The sequence below is a fragment of the Orycteropus afer genome, unplaced genomic scaffold (assembly GCF_000298275.1).
Source record: "Orycteropus afer afer isolate SDZICR_OR568_19922 unplaced genomic scaffold, OryAfe1.0 scaffold00145, whole genome shotgun sequence".
NCBI lineage: Eukaryota > Metazoa > Chordata > Mammalia > Tubulidentata > Orycteropodidae > Orycteropus > Orycteropus afer.
This window is the reverse complement of record NW_006921732.1, coordinates 7894202-7915548: the sequence shown is the minus strand read 5'-3', so window position 1 is coordinate 7915548 and position 21347 is coordinate 7894202. Positions and strand designations below refer to the sequence as shown.

At 45.9% G+C, this 21347-nt stretch overlaps 1 protein-coding gene across 1 annotated transcript in view; it reads right to left on the bottom strand.

Moving 5' to 3' along the window:
* Positions 1-7963: 7963 nt before the first annotated feature.
* The window catches only part of MROH7 (maestro heat like repeat family member 7), a 57295-nt gene continuing 43911 nt past the window's right edge, over positions 7964-21347 (bottom strand). The window contains exons 18-23 of the mRNA XM_007945967.2: positions 20653-20832; positions 19132-19287; positions 18724-18846; positions 12210-12312; positions 8782-8844; positions 7964-8208 (exon numbers count right to left, since the gene is read on the bottom strand). Coding sequence (XP_007944158.2) covers positions 7964-8208; positions 8782-8844; positions 12210-12312; positions 18724-18846; positions 19132-19287; positions 20653-20832 — 870 coding nt within the window. The remainder of the gene's footprint in view (positions 8209-8781; positions 8845-12209; positions 12313-18723; positions 18847-19131; positions 19288-20652; positions 20833-21347) is intronic.

Genomic DNA, 21347 nt, shown 5'->3' with positions numbered 1-21347 from the left:
GGGTGGGGGGGTATCCTTTCAGTGCCAGGACTGTATTTCTTCTAAAATACCCACACCTAAGCAGAACACCTGGTCCAAGTGCTCCTTTTCCTCCAAAGCCAAACCTCATTTTCCACACTTCCTCCTCCAGTCCTGCTCCCTAGGCCTGGTTTCCTTCCTTGTTCTCCTCTTCATCATCATTTCCCTTCTTGAGTACAGTGCTTGAGTACAGTCCTTCTGTCTCCATTTTCTAATCTGATTCTTACAAGAACCCTGTGAAGTCAGAACGGATGATGATTGGGGAGGCTCAGCGAGGATAAGTGACTTGCTCAGTTCTCTTTGCATCCTCCAGCTCAAGACTGATTTAGGGACTGTCTGAGTCTCTTAGGATTGATGTAACAGAATACTATAAGGTGAGTGGCTTTAAAGAACAGAAATTTATTGTCTCACAGTTCTGGAAACTAGAAATCCAAATCAGGGTCTTGGCCATGTTGACTCCTGAGGGCTTTGAGAAAGGAATTGTTCCGTGCCTCTCTCCTGGTGTCCACTGTCACATGGCCATCCTCTGTGTGTGACTCTGTGTCTGCTCTGCTCTTTTTATAAAACACCACTCAGAAGAGATTAGGATTAAGACTCCCCCTCTTCTGTTGTTGACCTTACTAACATAACAAAAGAAAAACCCTATTTCCAAACAGGGTCAAATTTACAGGTATAAAAACCCATTGCCATTGATTCCTACTCATGGTGACTCTGTGTTACAGAGTAGAACTGCTCAAGAGAGCTTTCATGGTCATAATCTTCATGGAAGCAGATTGCCAGACATCTCTTGGTGGGTTTGAACTACAAATCGTTAGGTTAGTGGTTGGCACAAACCAGTTGAGCCACCCAAGGAATTCAACACAACTTTTTTGAGGACACAGTTAAATCCATATTTGGGGACTTGGCCCATAACCAAGCCCATCGGCTTCAGCCATGCTTCTAGACCACCCTGACCCACAATGTGGCAGCTATCACTTGCCAAGGCTAGCCTGGATGGAAAGGTCTAAGCAAGGAAATTGGGAGATTTTTGGGGACTACACTTCCATTGATTCCCTTGTGAGACCTTAAGCAAGGCCTATCCATCTTTGATGCCATGTCCTTGTCTATGTAATGCCATAAACAAAAGGCCACCCTGCTACCATGAGATACAAAGGAGGCAATATTTGGGATAAATCTTGGCAATGGAAAACACTGTGCAAATGGACCACCTCTTTTCCCTGCACTGTCTCCGGCCCAGGATTCCAGAGGCTTTGGCCTACAATTCTTTGGCATGTGATTGATTGTGTGGTCAAGGTCATGATTCCTCATCTGTAGCAGGAGCTTAAATATGGGTGATACCCAGCTATGGCTCTTCTCAGTCTACTCACTCTCCCAGAGGAATCTCACTCCACCTTCTGTGTACAGATGAACTCCAAATATGTTTCCACCCCAGATCTTCTGCTGCCAACTGCCTGTAAATCTCTTTACTGGAATGTCACAAAAGCCCCTCAAGCTCATTGCATCCAGACAGATCTCACCCCTATATCTGCTCCTGGACCTGGGTTCACCATCCGTGGCTGGCACTGTTGGCCCAGTCACTACCCAGAAACCATCCTTGATGTCTCCCTCTCCTCACCCCCTGCCCATCCTGCCAACCACCAGGTTCTCTAAATTTTCCTTACTGATCTCCCTCTCCACCCTGTGTGGCCACAGTCCAGGCCATCCTCCAGCCAGGCCCCCTGTCTGTGGTTTTGTCCACTCCAATGCACCTTTCACTGGACTACAGAGTGAGCTTCCTTTTGCCCCTCCTTTGAAAAAACAAAAATCCCTTTTATGGTTTGGAGTCCCTGGTTAGCTTTTGACTGCTAACTGAAAGGTTGAAGATTGGAGACCACCCAGAGGTACATTGGAAAAAATGGCAGCACAGACGTCTGCCCTCCTCTAGCTTCGCAAGGGGAGAGAATCAACATCAACATCAGCCCAAGGCTGATTCCTATGAGGCAGAGATCAGACATACCTCCTCTGTCCAGTCTTTTTGCCAATTCTGATACAAGCCATCCATCCCGTGGTGCTCTCTACTTCTCGGCTGGGTTAGATAATTCATTGCAATGGCCACATAGAACTCACAGACAATACTCATGATTATAGAGTTTATTATGGAAATAACAGGTTACAATTAAGGATCAGGAGTGATTCAGGATACAGTGCTTTGATTAGGACACCTTTTCAGCTGTGCTCTTAGGCAGGCCTCTCCCTCAGCCCCTGGGCTCCTTGGCCCATGGGCCTGGCCTCTGCCCTATTAGGTCAAGTATTATGAAGCTCTATAGCTCTGCCAATAAGTGCCCAGAGGCACCCCATTCTGCCAGGAAGCCACCTGCCTGAAGGAACTTCGCTCTCTTGCTCTGTAGGTTGACACGCCCACTGTAACCACCTTGGTCCATGGGCTGGGAAACCCACTGCACTATCTCATTCTAGTCTCCTGGTTCTGCTGCTCCTGTTTTTCTGCTGTTGCTTCTTGGTGTCTTGTTGCATCTCTGATGTTATAGCTCTTTTTATCTCGTGGATCTAGGAGGTTCTCAGCACAGAAACCTGGATCCAAAGCAGGGCTCTGAACCAATTCAAACCAGTTTAGTCATAGCCAATAAAGTGAAATTGGAACACACCGGGATTTTTAAATTTGAGTAAAGTGGAGACAACCAGAATGGGAATAATTATGGATTGAAGTCCTGGAATGGGAGACTCGGAAGAGGTATAGTGAGGTATAGTGAGCCCTTTCAGGAGCCTGATACGAGAGATTATTGCTAGGACTGTAGAACACAACACACATTCAAAGTGGCATGGTCAGCCACCATCTTTGAGCTGGGCACTGCTGTTTCCAACTCTTCGAATCAAGAGATTTGGTTGCTATACAACATGCATGCTGCCCTTGTTTTCTAAGAGGGAAATTATTTTTCTGACAAGGCATCAATCTGTAGTTTTTCCCATTCTGGTGATTGTTCTGGTTCATCCACATTTTACAAATTTGGGTCTGTTCCAATTTCACTTCATTGGCCATGACTGAACTGGAAAGAACTAGTTGAAAGCCATGGTCCAAAGGACACACATCAATCCTGGCTCTTCTAAGATCCCCCTCTGCTCTGGGATTGGCTGTCTTTTCAGCCTAGCAAGATGACAAAACTGACCAATCCCTTCGTTAGCATTCCACATGCCTTATTTGCATGGTCCTACCTCCACAGGGTTCCATACACCTTATATGCATTATTAGCAAGCTGTCCAATCACCATGGTGGGCCACAAGCACCTTATTTGCATAGTCCTACCCAAACATCTTTGCTGAAGAGCAAAGATGTCTCCTTGAGGACTAAGGTGTGCCTGACACAAACCATGGTATTTTCAGTTGCCTCATAATGCATGTGAGAGCTGGACAATGAATAAGGAAGACCAAAGAAGAACTGATGCTTTTGAGGTGTGGTGTTGGCAAAGAATGCTGAAACTACCATGGACTGCCAAAAGAACTAACAGGTCCTGGAGGAAATGCAGCCATAATGCTCCTTGGAGTCGAAAATGGCCAGACTTTGTCTCACATACTTTAGTCATGTTGTCAGAAGAGACCATTCCCTGGAGAAGAACGTCATGCTTGGTAAGGAAGAGGGTCAACGAAAGAGGAGAAGGCCCTCAATGAGATAGATTGACACAGTGGCAGTGGTGATGGGCTCAAGTATAGCAAGAATTGTGGAGCTGGCTCAGGACAGGGCGGTGTTTTGTTCTCCTATGCATAGGTTCACTGTGAGTCAGAGAAACCTCGATGGCACCTAGCAACAACAACACCCAAACATAACTTACTCATCTATGCCAGGAAATTTGGAAGACAGCCACTTGGCTGACTGACTGGAAGAAACCAGTATTTGTGCCCATTCCAAAGAAAGGTGATCCAACAGAATGTGGAAATTATTAATACCACATGCAAGTAACATTTTGCTGAAGATAATCCAAAATTGGTCTCAGCAGTATATTGAAAGGGAACTTTCAGAAATTCAAGCTGGATTCAGAAGAGGACATGGAACAAGGGATACCAGTGCTGATGTCAGATGGATCTTAGTTGAAAGCAAAGAATATCAGAAAGATGTTTAACTGTGTTTTATTGACTATGCAAAGGCATTTGACTGCATGGATCATTACAAATTATGAATAACACTGTGAAAATGAGAATTCCAGAAAACTTACTTGTGCTCATGAGGAACCTGTATATAGACCAAGAGGCTATCATTCAAACAGAACAGGAGAATACTGCATGGTTTAAAATCAGGAAGGGCATGTGTCAGGTTGTATCCTTTCAGCATACTTATTCAATCTGTATGCTGAGCAGATAATTTGAGAAGTGAAACTATATGAAAAAGAACGTGGTATTAGGATTGGAGGAAGACTCATTAATAACCTGTGATATGCTGACAACACAACTTTGCTTGCTGAAAGTGAAGATGACTTGAGGCACTTATTGATGAAGATCAAAGATTCAGTCTTCAGTATGGATTACATCTCAACATAAAGAAAACAAAAATCCTCACAACTGTACCAGTAAGTAACATCATGATAGACGAAGACAATATTGAAGTTGTCAGGGATTTCATTTTACTTGGATCCACAATCAATGTCCATGGAAGCAGCAGTCAAGAAATCAGACAATGTATTGCAATGGGCAAATATGCTACAAAAGACCTCTTTAAAGTGTTGAAGAGCAAAGATGTCACTCTGAAGACTAAGGTGCACCTGACTCAATCCATGATATTTTCAGTCACCTCATATGCATGTGAAAGATGGACAATGAATAAAGAAGACTGAAGAATTGATGCCTTTGAATTATGGTGTTGGTGAAGAATACTGAAAACACCATGGACTACCAGAAGAATGAACAAATCTGTCCTGGAGGACGTGCAGCCGGAATGCTCTTTGGAAGCAAGAATGGCCAGACTTTGTCTCTCCTACTTTGGTCTGTTGTCAGAAGGAACCATTCCCTGAAGAAGGATATCATGCTTGGTAAAGTGGAGGGTCAGAGAAAAAGGGGAAGACCCTTGACGAGATGGATTGACACAGTGGCTGCAATGGTGAGCTCAAGCATAGCAAGAACTGTGAGGATGGTCAGGACTGGGCACTGTCTCCTTCTGTTGTACATACATGGGTGGCTTTGAGTCAGGAGTCACTTGACAGCACCTAACAGCAGCAACCAAAGACTATGTGGGAGTCACAAAGACTATGACTAGAAAGGCCACAAGTAATTCACTGTGATCCCTCCTTGTGTTTCCAAGGTGGTATCACTATGGAAGTAGATTGCCCAACCTTCCTTCCAAGGAGTGGCTGGTGGGTTTGAACCACCAGTCTTCTGGTTAGCAGTCAAGTGCCTTAGGCACTACGCCACCAGAGCTCAGTTTGGCTTGTTTTTTTTTTTTTTTTGTGCTCCACACTATGGAGCACAGTTCTGTTCTGACACACATGGAGTAGTCACCATGAGTCAGCATCAACTTAGCAGCAATTAGTTTTTTGTTGTTCAGAGCCCTAGTCCTCTCTCCACCATAATGTAATTAATTAGTATTAATTACTAGTGTAATTAATGAGTATCTTCAGTTTGTTAGTGTTCTTGCAAAATGTGAATTCATTTATGTATACATTTTGGATATACGTTTTTCACTCAGCACTAGATTTGAGGTTCCACCTGTGGTGCTATGTGTACCACTACTCCAATAACCACTGCATAGGACTAGGTAGTATGTCAACAATGGACACTAGGCTGAGCTCCCTCCTTCTCAGGCACCACAAATGGCATCACAATAGACTTCCTCACACATATCCCTGTACCAAAGATTTCCCTGAGATGTGTACCCATGAGTGGAACTGCTGGGTCATAGGTCTACATAAACTTAATATGACTGAGTAGTGATGGATAGCTGTCTAGAATATTGTGGCAATATACCCTGCCCCCAGCAGTGTCTGTGGATTCCTGTGCCATACATGTGCCCATGTTTCTCCCCTGCTTGGTATTGTTAGTTGCCCTTGAGTAGATTCCAACTCATGGCAACCCCATGTGTGTCAGAGTAGAACTGCTCCAGAGGGTTTTCAAGGCTGTGACCTTTCGGAAGCACGTTGGCAGGCCTGTCTTCCAAGGTTCCTCTGGGTAGGTTTGAACAACCAACCTTTTGGCTAGTAGTCAAGCACTTAACCGTTTGCACCATCCAAAGACCTTCTCCCCTGCTTAGCACCCCACCACGCCTTCTTTCTGCTCTCTGGATAAAGTCTACCCCTTTTAATACAGGTGACAAAATGTGATGACGTGGCCCTAGGCCCTCTTCTCACCTCTCTCTCCAGGCTACAATGCCCACAGAGTTGGTCCTTGGGTCCATGTACCCTACTCTCCCCCATATATACTCACTATCTTAGTTACCCAGAGCTGCTGTAACAAAAATACCACAAATAGGTTGCTTTAAAGAACAGTTATTTTCTCACAGTTCTGAGGCTAGAAGGCTGAATTCAGGACGTGCCTTTAGGAGGAAGTTCTTCTTTTGCTATTTCAGCATCTAGTTGCTGCTGGAAATCCTTGGAGTTCCTTGATGTCTGTCTTCCCTATGTGTTTCTATTCTGTTCTTTTTATAACTCAGAAGTGATTAGGCTTAGGACTCATCCTACTCTGATATGATAATTCATTAACATAACAAAAACTCCTATTTCCAAACACAATTATATTTACAGGTACCAAAAACAAACAAACAAAAAATCCACTGCCATTGAGTAGAATCCAACTCATAGGGACCCTATACAACAGAGTGGAACTGCCCCATAGGATTTCCAAGGCTGTAAATCTTTGTGGAAGCAGACAGCCTTCATCTATCTCCTGAGCAGAGCAGCTGGTGGGTTTAAACCACCAACTTTTTGATTAGTAGCCAAATGCTTTAACCACTGTGACACCAGAACACCTTTTTATAAGTACAGGGCTTAGGCTTTTTTTTTTTTTAGCACATATTCAAAGAGATGACCCTTCTCTGGGAAGCCTCCCCTGGCACCCCACCTCCTAGCTGGGCTATGTACCTCCTCTAGACTCCACAACCACATGCTTCCCTTCACCACCACTCTGACCTGATAACTGTTTGTGTCTTCATATGTCAACCTCAGCACTACAGACATTTGGGGCTAGATAATTTTTTGTCGTTGAGGTATGTCTTGTGCATAGTAGGATGTTTAGCAGCATCCTTGGACTCTGCACACTAGTTGCAAATAGCAACTCTCCCTCCCCAAGTTGTAACAACCAAAAATGTCTCCAGACATTGTCAGGTATTACCTGGGGGTCAAAATGACCCTGCCCTTCAGTTCAGAACCACTGCATTAGACTGTGAACTTGGGGCCCAGGGCTGGGTCTGTCTCATGTTTGTATCACTAGCACCCAGAGCAGACCTGACCCAGAATAGGTGCTCAAATGTCACCTGAATGAGTTACAGCCAATCTCTGGGCAAAGACCTGAGGGTGGACTCAGAGATCAGGGTGCTGGGATAGGCATAATGTCATGGGGTGGGAGGGATCCTCTTCTTACCCTTCCCTTTTTTCCTTCCCCCAAAGACCACCCAAATCATCATTTCCTTTCTTTTTATGATCACCTCATGGGAGAAGGGAAACTGAGACACCCAGCTGACTTACTGTGTAGCTTTGGGCCAGCCACTTCACCTCTCTGAGCCTCAGCTGCCCCACTTATAAAAGGTGGACAAACAGCCTCCATGAACCAGTGAGTGTTGACTGAGTCAATGAACAAAAGCCATGCTCATCTCAAAGTGATGGTGGGAAAGGGCTCTGCTTTCCTGACAGGCTGGGTTGGGCACATACCTCTCCTATGAGGAACACTCAAGAGGGACTGATACGCCACATGGCATTTATAGGGAGCCTGGCCGGGGCAGCAGACACCCCTTAGGAGGCCTGGTGGCTTAGAAACGTCACTGCTTCCGGGACATCTTCCAGGAACTCAGTGCATGTAAGATCCAGGAGCGCCGCTGATGGGAAGTGGGCAGGTTCTCGCAGCTGGGGCTCCAGCGGTGTGTGGTGGCTGGGTCACACACCCACAAGTCTCCATGTGGCAGTGGCCAGGAGTTCCGCCAGCAGCTGGCCAGGATGTGGTCCTGGGCCTGGGCCGCATAGATGCACACTGATGCTTCTGGGTCATGTCTCAGGTTTTCTAAAGCTAGGTGATAGGGAGGGGAGAAGCAACTTGTTAAGAACAGGTCCCCACAAGGGTCTCCTTGTGTGCAAAACCCTGCTTGTACCTCATCTTTCCTTCCCACCTCTGACAATTGCCTTTGCTCAGTATCCCCTGATCTCACCTTCCTTCACAGTTTTTCAAATTGTTCACATATTTCTAAGTCTGACTCAAAACCTGCCTCCTCCAGGAAGCCTTCTTGGACCAGCCTACCTTGATGCTTCCATCAGCTTCAACAATTATAAAATCCAGACCACAATGGTCATGGTCCGTCTTAGGAGTCTGAATTACTCTCTTTGCACTATATGGGTTTTGATCTCATTTTCTGAGCCTCGTATCTCAACCAGATTGTCAGATCCCCTTGGGTAGGGCTACGTGTTCTCTGTTGTGGTGATCTCATGGTATCTAATGTGGTACTCACCCTAGACAAAGACTAGCACAACTGAACTGAGATGACGATTCTTGCCTTGGGAGATACCCCTCCCCTCTCCCTATTATTCTCTGTGGTCCTGCTCACTCACCCAACCCATAACCTCATCAGCCCTGGGTACAACTCACCGGCTTTAACGTCATTCAGGCAATCTTCTGTCATTATGCTCTCCATACAGGGGACCAGGGACCCTTGAGCATAATCCAAGAGGTGAGTGTTCCCACCTCCTGACTCCAACTCCCACTGTCATCCCACTCTCGGACCAGACTCCTCAGAGAAAGAAGCTCATCCCACCCTCTCCCAACCCCACAAATGAGGACGTAAAAGGACTTCATTTTGACCCTGAGGCTGATTGCCTAAGAGGAGTCCTGGGAGAGGTGGCTGGCCCAGAGGAGAGGGATGAGATCAGGACTGGGGCAGGATCTGGGCTATAGCTGACTTTGATGCACAGTGTAGCCCTTGCCTGGTCCTTTACCCAGACTGGACCTCAGTTTCCTCATCTATGATGTGGAGAGATACTGCCTCTGCTGCCCACTCACCAGGGAGCTTGAGCAGCAGTAACATGAAAGACACAGAGGGGCCTTGGACGCTGAAAGCCTTGAACCCCTGTCAGGTGTGACCGTGGGTAGGGTCCCTGGAGGGGTAGATTCAGGTGTCCTGGGTCAAGGAAACTGTTTCTTTAGAAGAGACTCAGCCCTGCGCATTCTTCTCCCCATGAGTCCTCAGCAGCCACATTACTCAGCTCCCAGCCCATCCCAGCTTGTTGCCTGGCTCCTGAGGTACCTGCAGGCCCTTGCATGAGCTGTACCACTTTCCATGGCTCAAGTGCTTTGTCCATGCTATTCCTTTGCCTTGAAGGTCCCTCCCTCACTTCTTTGCCTGGTTAATTCCTGTGTGTCCTTGAACATCCAGCTTAACAAATAGTTCCTCCAGGAATCCTTCCTGACCAGTCCCCTCACTTCCAGGCTGGATTAGGTGCCTCTCTGGGTTTCCAGAGTATCTGGGAGTCCCCATCAGTATATACTGCATTCTGTTCTATTTGTGATTTATGAATTTTTATCTTTTTCTCCCAGGAAGAAAGACCTGGGGATCAACTTCCAAAAATTAACCAATGAAGACCTTATGGATCACAGTGGAAAATTGTTCAATTCTCTGGCTTTGGACACCTCATCAGGGGGATCACTCGCTGGAGGAGGACATCATGTTTGAAGAAGTAGAGGGCCAACGAAGGCTTGGGAGACCTTCAGTGAAATGGATCAGCACAGTAGCCACAAGGATGGATTCACACATGCTGGCGACTGTGAGCATGATGCAGGGCAGAATTTTGTTGTATAGTATACAAGGTCACCATAAGCAGTGTTGACTAGGTGGCACCTAAAAACAACAGGATCTCCACCAAGACCAGGGGTTTCTTAATGTTAGATCCACTGGAGGGATGGGGAGATGTCTCTGAACCTCCTAAAGTTACATGCAAAATTGCTAATTGTATGTATATACGCATTTTTCTAAGGAGCTCTGGTGGCATGGTGCCTAAGGCATTTGACTGCTAACCAGAGGGCTGGTGGCTCAAATCCACCAGCTGCTCCACAGAAGAAAGATTGGGCAATCTACTTCCGTGAAGATTTACCGCCTCAGAAACCCATTGGGGGTCACTATGAGTAGGAATTGACTCGATGGCAGTGAGTTTGGTTTTTTGTTTTGTTTTTGTTTTTAATGCATTTTTCTGGAGAAAGTGTTCATAACTTTCTTTAAAGTCTCACAAAAGCTTCCGAACCTCAGAAAGGTTGAGAATCACTGCACCGTGCCAGAAGCTCAGCTTTGTTTCCCCAGCACAGGGAAGACTCCCCAGGTGTTAAACAAATAGGTCATGAACTGCCATTTTTAGAAGTGATTCATTTGGAGCAAGGTTTAAAGAAACCAGCATCTAGAAAATGTGTAGGAAGCTGTCTCTGAGCAGCTCCCACATTTGTCAGGCCACCTGCAGTCCTGGGCATCTCTCCTCTGTCCCAGAACTAATAGTATTAACAACTTTTATTTTCCTCTTTCTTCTCCCACCATCAGCATCACCTCCTAAAGGATTCTTTGTTTCTCTAGCACTAAGCATTGTGCCTGGCTCAAAGTGTTAGTTGCTGTCAAATTAGTGCTGACTCGTGATGACCCATGTGTTACAGAGTAGAACTGCTGTAATCTTTAGAGAAGCAGATTGCCAGGCCTTTCTTCTGTGGTGGCTGGGTGGGCTCAAACTGCCAATCTTTAGGTTAGCAGTTGAGCACAAATCATTTGTGCCACCCAGGGACCTTGGAGTAGGGGATAAATAAGTGTTTGCTAAATAAGCCAATAGGAGCTCTGGTGGCATAATGCCTAAGGCACTTGACTGCTAACCAGAAGGCTGGCGGTTCAAACCCACCAGCCACTCCTCGGAAGGAAGGTTGGGCAATCTACTTCCAGAGTGATATCGCCTCAGAAACCCAAGGAGGGGTTGCTGTGAGTCAGGGCCGACTCGACAGCACATAACAACAACAACAACAACAAATAAGCCAATTAATGGAAGGATGGATGGATGAAAAAAACATGCAAACGAATTGGGGAAAGGTACTAAAACACACATATACACACATTCACTCACATGTTGTTGTTGTTGTTTTGTGCCGTCGAGTCAAACCCGACTCATAGCGACCCCTCCTTGGGTTTCTGAGGCAGTATCACTATGGAAATAGATTGCCCCATCTTCCTTCTCAGCACTCACTCACATACAAGCATTGTTTTTAAAGAGGAGGGGACTGGGAGCATCATCATCTACAAGCCCCTTTGCAGCAGGGTCTCCTGGTCCTTGGTGAAGGGCATGCAGCTATCATGGAAAGAATGGCTGAGAGGAGACCCACCCACCCAGCATGCCATCAGAAGGGTCCTGTGTGGGAATTCTGGGCAAGGGGAAGTTGCTGTTTGGTTTTTTCCCAGAAGGGCAAATGCTGGGATTGTGGAAATAGAAGGATCAAAGTGACTAACATTGATTAAACACTTACAAATGCCAGACCTCAAGGCTCACATCTTTCCAAATATATTCTCATTCAGTCTATGAAACAGGACTTGATCCCCATCTTACAGGTGAGGAAACTGAGGCTCAGTGGGAGTAAATGATTCCATTAGGGCCACAGAGAGATAAGGTGATGAGGCTGAAATTCTGCTTGATCTTTTCTACTGTGCAGCTTTGCCCTTCCTGTTGAAGCCAGTGGGGGAATTTGGCTGGGCTCTTGTTAGACTTGGAGCCATACTGTACTCCAGGGGGGAGCAGCAGATCCACTCTGTACAGTTGCCAAGGTTGTGGCCTGCACAAGGACTCCAGGCTGAATCCAATCTATAGGCCACTTCCCAAGCTGTTATCTCAGAGGAGGGAGGAACTTTCTAATTTGCACCATGGTGCTGTCTGGTAGCTAACCCTTGCACCCAAGGGGAGGCATCCACCCAGATGCCAGAAGGGCTGATAACCTGGGAGAAAGCAAATCAAAGAGCAGGTAGGACCCTGGTAATTATGCCTAATTATGCCATGGCTGGTTACCTATAAACATGACTGAGTACTTCCGGAGGGAGGCCCGGGAGTTCTTGGTGTACTCCAGGCTCTGGTTGAGGAACTTGAAGGCACCGTCTCGGTGAGTGTTCACCTGAATCAAAGAGAAATCCAAGAGTGCTGAACCTTCAGCGGAGCTAATCCACCCAGCCCTCCTGAAACCAGGAATGGTGACCCGAGCAGACAGCCAAGCCCTGGTCTCTTGCCTCCTAATGTCTCTGCTGCCCACCATCTTCCTGAATTCTCTCAGAGGCCAAGCCTTTTCTCCCCTTAGTTGATGGCAACACTTGCTTCAGTGGTCTCCTCTTCCAATCCATCCCCTTCCTCTAAGTGGAGAAAAAGTTCTAATATGCAAATCCAGCCAGAGGTATGAATGGCCATGGCATATGAAACATAATAGATCCGATCAGGGTGAAAAAAGATTCAAGCTACTGAGCAGTGAGGGAATAAACTGGATGGTTAGGGGGTCTACAATGTGCTTAAAAGCCATGCAGGGATAGGGCTTTACAAAATAGGAAGCCAGCATTCATCCTTGACAGGGCTGTGACAAAGCAGTGTTTAGGGCAAAATAGTTGGACAGTGGTATTCAGGATGGGTTTGATCAAGTAGAAACTGGGGGCAGGTGTCCTGCTAAGAGTCTGTTGAGGAAGATGAAGAGAAATCTGATCACTCTTCTGTTGACAGCTACTTCATGTCAAGATCTAAACTCCTGGGCCTGGTCTGCAAAGTCTTGATGATCATGTTCTGGGTCTAACATTCCTTCCCAGACTCATTTTCCACCACTGCCTCCTTCTTTTATGCATGCTGAGCTCTAGCACAAGGACACGGTCCACTTATCCCAGACAGCCGGCTCCTTGGCACCTCCATGTTTTGTACAAGTGAATGCTCAGATTTGCAGTAACCTTTCTTCTCTTCTTTTCCTGATAAATTCTCTCATCCTTTCAGGCTAAGAACAGAAGCCACCTCCTCCCTGAAACTTTCCATAGTCCTCAGGCAGAACTCATCCTGACACACTTGAGATTTCTGCAGCATCTTGCACATCCTTTGTCATGGTAGCAATGGCGTTGGGTTGTAATTATGCCTGATCTCCTCCACTGGACCCATAACTCCCCAAGAGAAGAGGCTGTCTCATTCAGCTTAGGGTCCTCAGCACCCTGGGCAGGACCTAGTATGGAGCAGGCAATGAAGGAACTGTGGTGGTAGATAAATGAATCAATGAATGAAAAGTTTACTGTGGTGCAAGGAACTACTTGGTATGGCTCTTCTAGCCATGGTACTCCCACCAGATTACTTGTTGTCAGGATGCAAATATAAGGTGCTTGTAGCCCACCAAAGGGATTGGATAGCTTGTTAGTAATGGAAATAAGGCACATGGCACTCTATGGGGGTGGGACTATAGAACAAAGATGTATGAAACCCTAATGTGGAGATTGGTTAGTTTTGTCATTCTGCTAGGCTTAAAATGAGCCCTCCTAGAGGCAGAAGGAGAAATCTGACTGCCATCAAGAGAGGTAAGTGGAGAGTGGAGTGAGTCCTTGGACCCAAGATCCCTGTGCAGAGAGTCGGCAGAGGGACGGTGGTGGCGACAGCAATGGAACCAAGAGACCAATGTGAGACAGAGCTGCAGGCTTGCTGGCCAGGGAGTGAAAAAGTTAGGTGCCTTTTTGAAGGAGGCTTACTGGCAGATTGGGGTGCACCTAGGAATACCTATCAGCAAAGCTAAAAGAACTTGTAACACTTCCCTGAGCAAGGCAGAGGCCAGGTTGAAAGGCCAAGGAGAGAGGCATGCCTGCCTGAGGATATGGTTGAGGGGAGGTTGTCGAAGAATTGTATCCTGAGCTTTCCTGAATCTGAGTTATAGCCTGTTGCTTCCCTAGTAAACCTCATGATCATAAGTATTGTTTGTGAGTTGTGTGGCCATTGCAATGAATTATTGAACACAGCAGAGAAGTAGTAAGTGGCATGGGAAGGATGGTTGATGTCAAAATTGGTAAGAAGTTTGGAGGAGCAATTCCACTACTAGGACTATATCCTAAAGAGGTGAGATCCAGATTGCAGCACAGTTCATTATAACAAAGAGATGGCAACAACCTAAGTGCCCATCAACAGATGAATGCATAACCAAATTATGGTACACTCTCACAATGGAATACTATGCAACATTAAAGAATAATGAAGAATCCATGAATCATCTCATAACATGGATGAATTTGGAAGACATTATGCTCAGTGAAATAAATCAGGCACAGGAGGACAAATATTGTCTGAGTCCATTATTATAAAATCTCCCCATTAAGGGAAGATTTATGCAAGGAAGGAAATTTAATTTGTTGGTTACCAGGGATGGAAGGGAGGGGGAGGGAAATTTTTCTGACTAGTTAAGAGTCATGTGTTGAATTGAGTGAAAGGAAAGGCAATGTAATGAAAGTGTGTGACCATCACAATAACAATAGGGAAAAGGAGGACACAGAAATGTGCACAAAAGATACAGACAACAGAAGCAAATACTACTACATACACAATACTGCATTACCAGTAACGACAAATACTACTCTATGGTTAAATGCATAGACCAGTGAAAAGATCAGGTGTGGGCAGGTGAACAGAAACATACCCATGACCACAGACAGATTTGGCTGATGATATTCTTACATGTGTATTTGTATTACAAAAAATATCCATATACATTGTAGAAGTAACAGGGTACAAGGTTCAAGTAGTTTCTCAATGACAACCAAGCACTTTGAGGGAGTCACCAGGCCTGCAGGGGACATAAAGCTCAATTGGCACAACATAGAACATAAAAATCTTGTTCTACATCCTACTTGGTGAGTAGTGACTGGGGTCTTAAAAGCTTTAGAGTGGCCATCTATGATGCAACTATTGGCCTCCCCTTGTCTGGAGCAAAGACGAGTGAAGGAAATCAAAGTCATATGGAAACAATTAGTTCAAAGATATGATGGACATGGGAACCTCAACCTTCATGACCCTGAGACCAGAAGAACTAGATGGTGCCCAGCTACCAATGTCGATTACTTAGAAAGGGATCAAAATCAGAGATCCTGGATAGAGTGGGCGGAAAAATGTGAAACAAAATTCAAAAACACAAAAATGACCAGAATTACTGGTCAGATAGAGGCTGGTGGAACTCCTGAGACTACGGCCCCTGGTTATCCTTCAGGCTTGGAGTTGGACTCACTTCCATAGATTAGCTCTCAGCCAAACAGTAGAAAGACCTACAAGCAGAACACCTACCCCAGAGAAATGCACCCCTTAGATCAATCAACCGTGAGACAAAAGGCATCAAAAGAGCAGCATTTTCATAGAGGGAAAGCTAGACAGACAGGAGCGCATAGATAAGGATGACACAGGGAAGAGGCATAGTGAGAAGATGGGAGGAGAGCTTTTTACTGTTGGGATTGTAACCGGGCGTGAAACCAAGTGTGCATGAACAGTTGAGAGTAAAACAAATCTGCTTTATAAATTTGCACCGAAATCACAATAAAAAATTAAAAAACAAAACAAAACAAAAAACAGGTGGTTGGAAGGTGGCAGTACATCTGGCCTCATAGGAATAAGCCTTGGGCTGCTGATGGGATTCGGTCTTCCCCTTGTGAAGTTAAAGGAGGTCAGAAGAAGATGCCACCCTCATGTCCTTTTTGCAGTTACCAACCCCTTCTTAAAGCTAAGGCTAGAGGTTGGCCTCCAATGAGAAAATCTGTTGATGGCCTAGAGCAAGAAGAGACTGAGAACTCAGAGGGGTCACAAGCCAGGTGTCTACTAATATGACTCCACAAGTGGCCTGTGGAGTTGTGACTGGCATAGTGTTTAAGTCAGTTACTTAATATCTTATGAAAATCTGGGTTTTAGTTATGCTTGAGCCCATCATTGCAGCCACTGTGTCGATCCATCTTGTTAAGGATCTTCCCCTTTTTTGCTGACCCTCTACTTTACCAAGCATGATATCCTTCTCCAGATAATGGTCTCTTCTGACAACATGACCAAAGTAGGTGAGAGAAAGTCTGACTACTCTCGCTTCTAAAGAGCATTCTAGCTGCACTTCTTCCAGGATGGCTTTGTTCATTCTTCTGGCAGTCCACAATATTTTCAGTATTCTTTGCCAACACCACAATTCAAAGGCATCAAATCTTCTTTGATCTTCCTTAATCATTATCCAACTTAATCATTATCCATGCATATGAGGCAATTGAAACTACCATAGCTTGGGTTAGGGTGCACCTTAGTCTTTAAAGTGACATCTTTGCTCTTCAACACTTTAAAGACGTCTTTTGCAGCAGATTTGCCCAGTGCAATATAACATCTGATTTCTTGACTACTGCTTCCATGAGTATTGATTGTGGATCCAAGTAAAATGAAATCCTTGACAACTTCAATCTTCACTCCATTTATCATGACGTTGCTAATTGGTCCAGTTGTGAGGATTTCTGGTTCCTTTTGTTGAGGCACAACCCATACTGAAGACTGTAGTTTTTGATCTTCATCAGTAAGTGCTTCAAATCATCTTCACTTGCAGCAAGCAAAGTTGTGTCATTTGCATATCACAAGTTGTTATTCACCTTATGGATAGCAGTGAAACACTGATATATTATTGAAAGAACCATCTATATGAGATCAAATTGACAACAGTAACTAGAGCACAGAGGAGTTTAGGGGACAGAGTCTGCATTAATGGTGGTGAAACAACATGGGTAAAGATAGCAAGAATGGTGACACAATAGCAAAAATGGGACCAATGTCACTGAACTGTACGTGCAGAAAATACTGGATGGGTGTAAGTTTTGTTACTTATGGGTCCCTAGCTTTTCTTCTAAACTGGAGGACCTGGCATGAGTGGCCCACCGGGTAACAGTTAACCAGGGCTCTCCACTCCTGCTTTTGATGGGTCTGGGCTCTCCAGATTGCCCCAGACCCCACCACTTCCACTTCACTTATGGTCATTATCTCCCAGTCACTGTTGTTGTTGTTGTTGTTATGTGCCGTCGAGTCAGTCACTGTAGGCATTTGAATTAGCATGCCTGGCCAAACACTTCCGCCAGACCTCTTTTTTTCCTCTTTAAAACGATAATAATGATACTATACACTTGACTCTCAGGTTTTGAGCATTACTGTTGACAGCCCTTGTCTCAATTGTAATGACAATCTGTTACTATCCATATTTCTAGTAGTTGCAGAGAGGCCCTGCCCAGATCTCCCTTTTGGTATGAAGGCTGTATTCCCCCAGCTGCAGGGATTGCCTCAGCTGAACAGGACTACCTTGCTTGCCCAAGATCAAACCCCTCCTGAAGTGACCAGCATCCAATGACAGATGGACATGGGATTGTAAAGACCTGGGCCCTGGTGCCAACTTGAGGGACTCTCTCCACAGGGTTGGCCGAGACCTTCACTGAAACTACACCGCAGCTCAACTTCTCCCTTGGCCAATCCTGCTCCCCCATCTCCCTTCCACAGGTGTTGATCCCAAGGACCTTCCCTAAGAAACTTCCTGCATGCTAATCTCTGTCCCAGAGTTAGCTTCCTGGGAAATCCAATCTTTGACACTAGGGAAGGTAGACCTAGAGTAGATGGCAAAGTCTCCCAAAGGTTGTACTGAGGAACTGGGACTGTCTCCTGCAGGGCAGTGTGCCACAATATAGTCACAGGTGTTTCCTAGAAGTGAGTTTTATGGTTAAATAAGTTTGGGAAAACACAAATTTAACCACAGTGGACACATTTCTTCAGTATAGGACCTCTCAGAGCCTTTAATGGGCTATAGAACAAGATGACTATGCAGTATTTCCCAAACTTATTTGCCTTGGAACCTTATCCCCCCTGTGGGGTATAGCCTGTGAGTTTGGTGTTGCAGGATATACATCCTGGAAATTGCTGCTGTAGAAAAGGGAGCCAATGAAGCTCTTTAAGCAGTGATGTAACATTGCCAGATCAGGGTTTAACAAGATTTCTCTAGTGCCTGCATGGGGATTGGGTCAAAGGGGTTGAGTTAAATTAAAGGCTGGGAGACTCATGGGATGGCTGGACCCATGGCCCTCCTGAAAGATGTTCTTGGCCTGAACTAAGGCAATGACAGTGGGAACTGAAAGGGAATAACAGATGATACAAGAGCTATTTAGGATATCTAAGAGTTGAGGATTGATCAAAAATGGATAGGGAGGGAGATGAAGGAATCTAGGATGAGTCTAGGTTTCTGCTTTGAGGATCCAGTGGGACAGAGCAGAACTGAAATGGAAAATTTTAAGTTTAGAAGAGACATGCTGAGCTTGAAGTTCCTGTGGTTCATCCAGGGAGAGGTGTCCAGGAAGCCCTTGGAAAGGAAACACTAGAAATGGAGTGAGAAGTCAGAGAAGGAGATGGACGTTTAGGAACCAATGACTTGCAGGTGATAACGGAAATCATCAGACAGGATGCTTGTGCAACAAGAAGGAAAAATAAAGAATCCTCCACCCTCAAATACTCTTAACCAGCCATTGAAGACCCCGAAAGCACTCACGAGGTACTTGCAGATTTTGGCCACTGTCTTTTGATTGTTGTCCCAGGGCTTCCGGCTATAAGCTCTTTTTGGCAACTCCCAACCCATGAAGCAAGAACAGCGAAACAAGGTCTTCACACATTTCTGGGGACCAATAGGAATAGAATACCAGAGCTGTGGAATTCCAGAACAGCAGAATATGTTCCAGGAAAAAAAAAAAAAAAAAAGTGAAAACGAAATTTTGGAAAAGCAATCCCTATTTGAAATGTGCAAGTTAGGTTGGCTTTTCTGGGGAGATGGATGCTTTTGAAAAACAGACTCTTGCAGGACATAAATAACTGCCCCCCAGTGGATTGTTTCTGGATTCTGGCTTGGTTTCTGTGGGGCCTAAGGGTGGGGTAGAGGGCCCAGTGCCTGCAGCACACTCACCTGGCTCACTTTGGCATTGCCCTCCTGCATGACCAGTAGTATGGGCACCAAGGCGCTGATCAGCTTCTCCTCCATGGCCGGGGTGCGTGGGGATCGCAGCTTCTGGACCACCTTCCCATACAGATTGATACACGAGCAACGCACGTCTTCTCGCGACTGGGTGAAAGGGCAGGCTCAGGGGGCACCCCTTTCTCTGTGAGGCTGCCCAAGCTTCTGTCCTCCCATGCCTACCCAGACCAACAGTGCTTTCTTTTCACTCATTCTGGGGGTCCCTCCAGGCACAAAGGTACAGAGACAGTCAAAGGCACCAAGTAGGGCTGATCAGTGCCAGCGTCCCCTTCCCCTGAGCTGAGGTCTGAAGCTCTCTCCACTCTTCCCAGCAAGGGCCCCCACTAACCTTTGTACCCAGTGGAAAAAAATGTCCCCTTCCATGAAATTGAAAAAAAAAGAATATACTCCCATGGAAACAATTAGTCCAAGTGACTAGTTGATCATGTGAACCTCAGTCTACATGACCCTGAGACCAGAGAAACTAGATATACCTGGCTACCACTGTCAACCACACAGAGAGGGATCAAAATATGAGACCCTGGATAGAATGGGAGAAACATGTGGAACAAAATTCAAAATCATAAAAAAAATTTACTGGTTTGGTATGGGATTTCTGGTGGCGTAGTGCCTAAGGCATTTGACTGCTAACCAGAAGGCCGATGGTTCAAACTCACTAGCCAGTCCTCAGAAGGAAGACTGGGCAATCTACTTCCATAGAGATCTGCCTCGGAAACCCAAGGAGGGGTCGCTGAGTTGGATCTGACTTGACGGCAGTGAGTTTGGTTTTTTGGGATTTTTGGTTTGATATAGACTGGTGAAAGCCCCAAGACTATGGCCCCTAGTCAGGCCTGGAACTGAACTCAGTCCTGTGGCTTCCAGCCAAATGTCAAGGTGTATAAGGTGAACATTTACAATCAACCATGGGAGAGCAGAAGGGGAGTATTTGCACTGGGAGATAGCTCAGAGGGCAGGAATGCAGAGGAAAGAAGAACACAGGTAACAGGTAACAACAGGGAAGAAGTGGGAAGAGAGCTGGAAATTGAAATCAATGTCATGGAACAAAATGTGTAGGATCTGCTGCATGGAAAATGAATTTCTCTTTTCACCCAAATCATCATCATCATCATCATCATCATCATCATCATCATCATCCAGACCCTCCAGGTGGGTGAATCACAAAAAGGTGACCCTTTTTGAGGAGATTTGATTACAAAAGAAGAGCTCCCTCTGAGAGAACCAATTTGAAAAATGTACCTTCTCTGGGAGAGCTGATTACAAGATGTGAACCATTTGAAGCAAGATGCTCTGGCTGACTCTGCCCTCCCCCAAGTCCCAGGGTGTAAGGACTGGGGCACTACAAGGTATTGCAGCCCCCCAGTCTGCAAGCTCTCCCCAGAGTAGTAAAGAACTGCCCTTTATACACCACCACATCCTCCATTCCCCTTCTCGCGTGTCAGAGCGACTCCTTACGTCACTGAAGTGTGGCAGCAGGACCTGCAGCATCTCCACAAAGACGGAGCCATCTGAAAGCTTCCGGCCCTGCCCCTTGAAGATAGTCTTGAGGTTGTGGACCGCCTCCACCACTAGCTGCCCATCCACGCTTTGCAGGCCCTTCACCATGGAGGGCATGAGGGCCTGTACCTTGGCTATCTGTGGGATAGGAGTATCTGGGATGGGGGCTCCTACCTGGGCTAACAGGTAGGAGACCCAGCCTCTAATTCACTGGGATGAACTTGGTGAACAAAGTGCCCCCTGCAGGCCTCTGTTTATGCCATCCCACTTACCTGAAATGCTAGTCATGCAAGCTGTTGCTCACCCCTGAAGCCCTCTTTGGCCTCATGGACTCCTTCCTGGCCCATATGCCTGAGGCCCTCCCTCTGTTGTTTACTCTACTTCCTTCCTTGACACTGGGTAGATAGGGCCCTACATTGTTGGTCATCTTCCTAAGCTATGGCCTGTTCCTTCATTCTGGTTACATCACGAGCTACAACAGTGCCCAGGAGAGAAAAACAAAGCTGTTTTATTTTATTTATTTTTATTTTGAGAGCTTGTTTTACATTCAACGTTACATGTACATTTAGTTTCATTCCCCATTTGCCATGTCCAACCCTAACCCAGTCTCCTCCCCTCCCTTCTCTGTAACCCTTCCCCTGTGCCCCTCATAT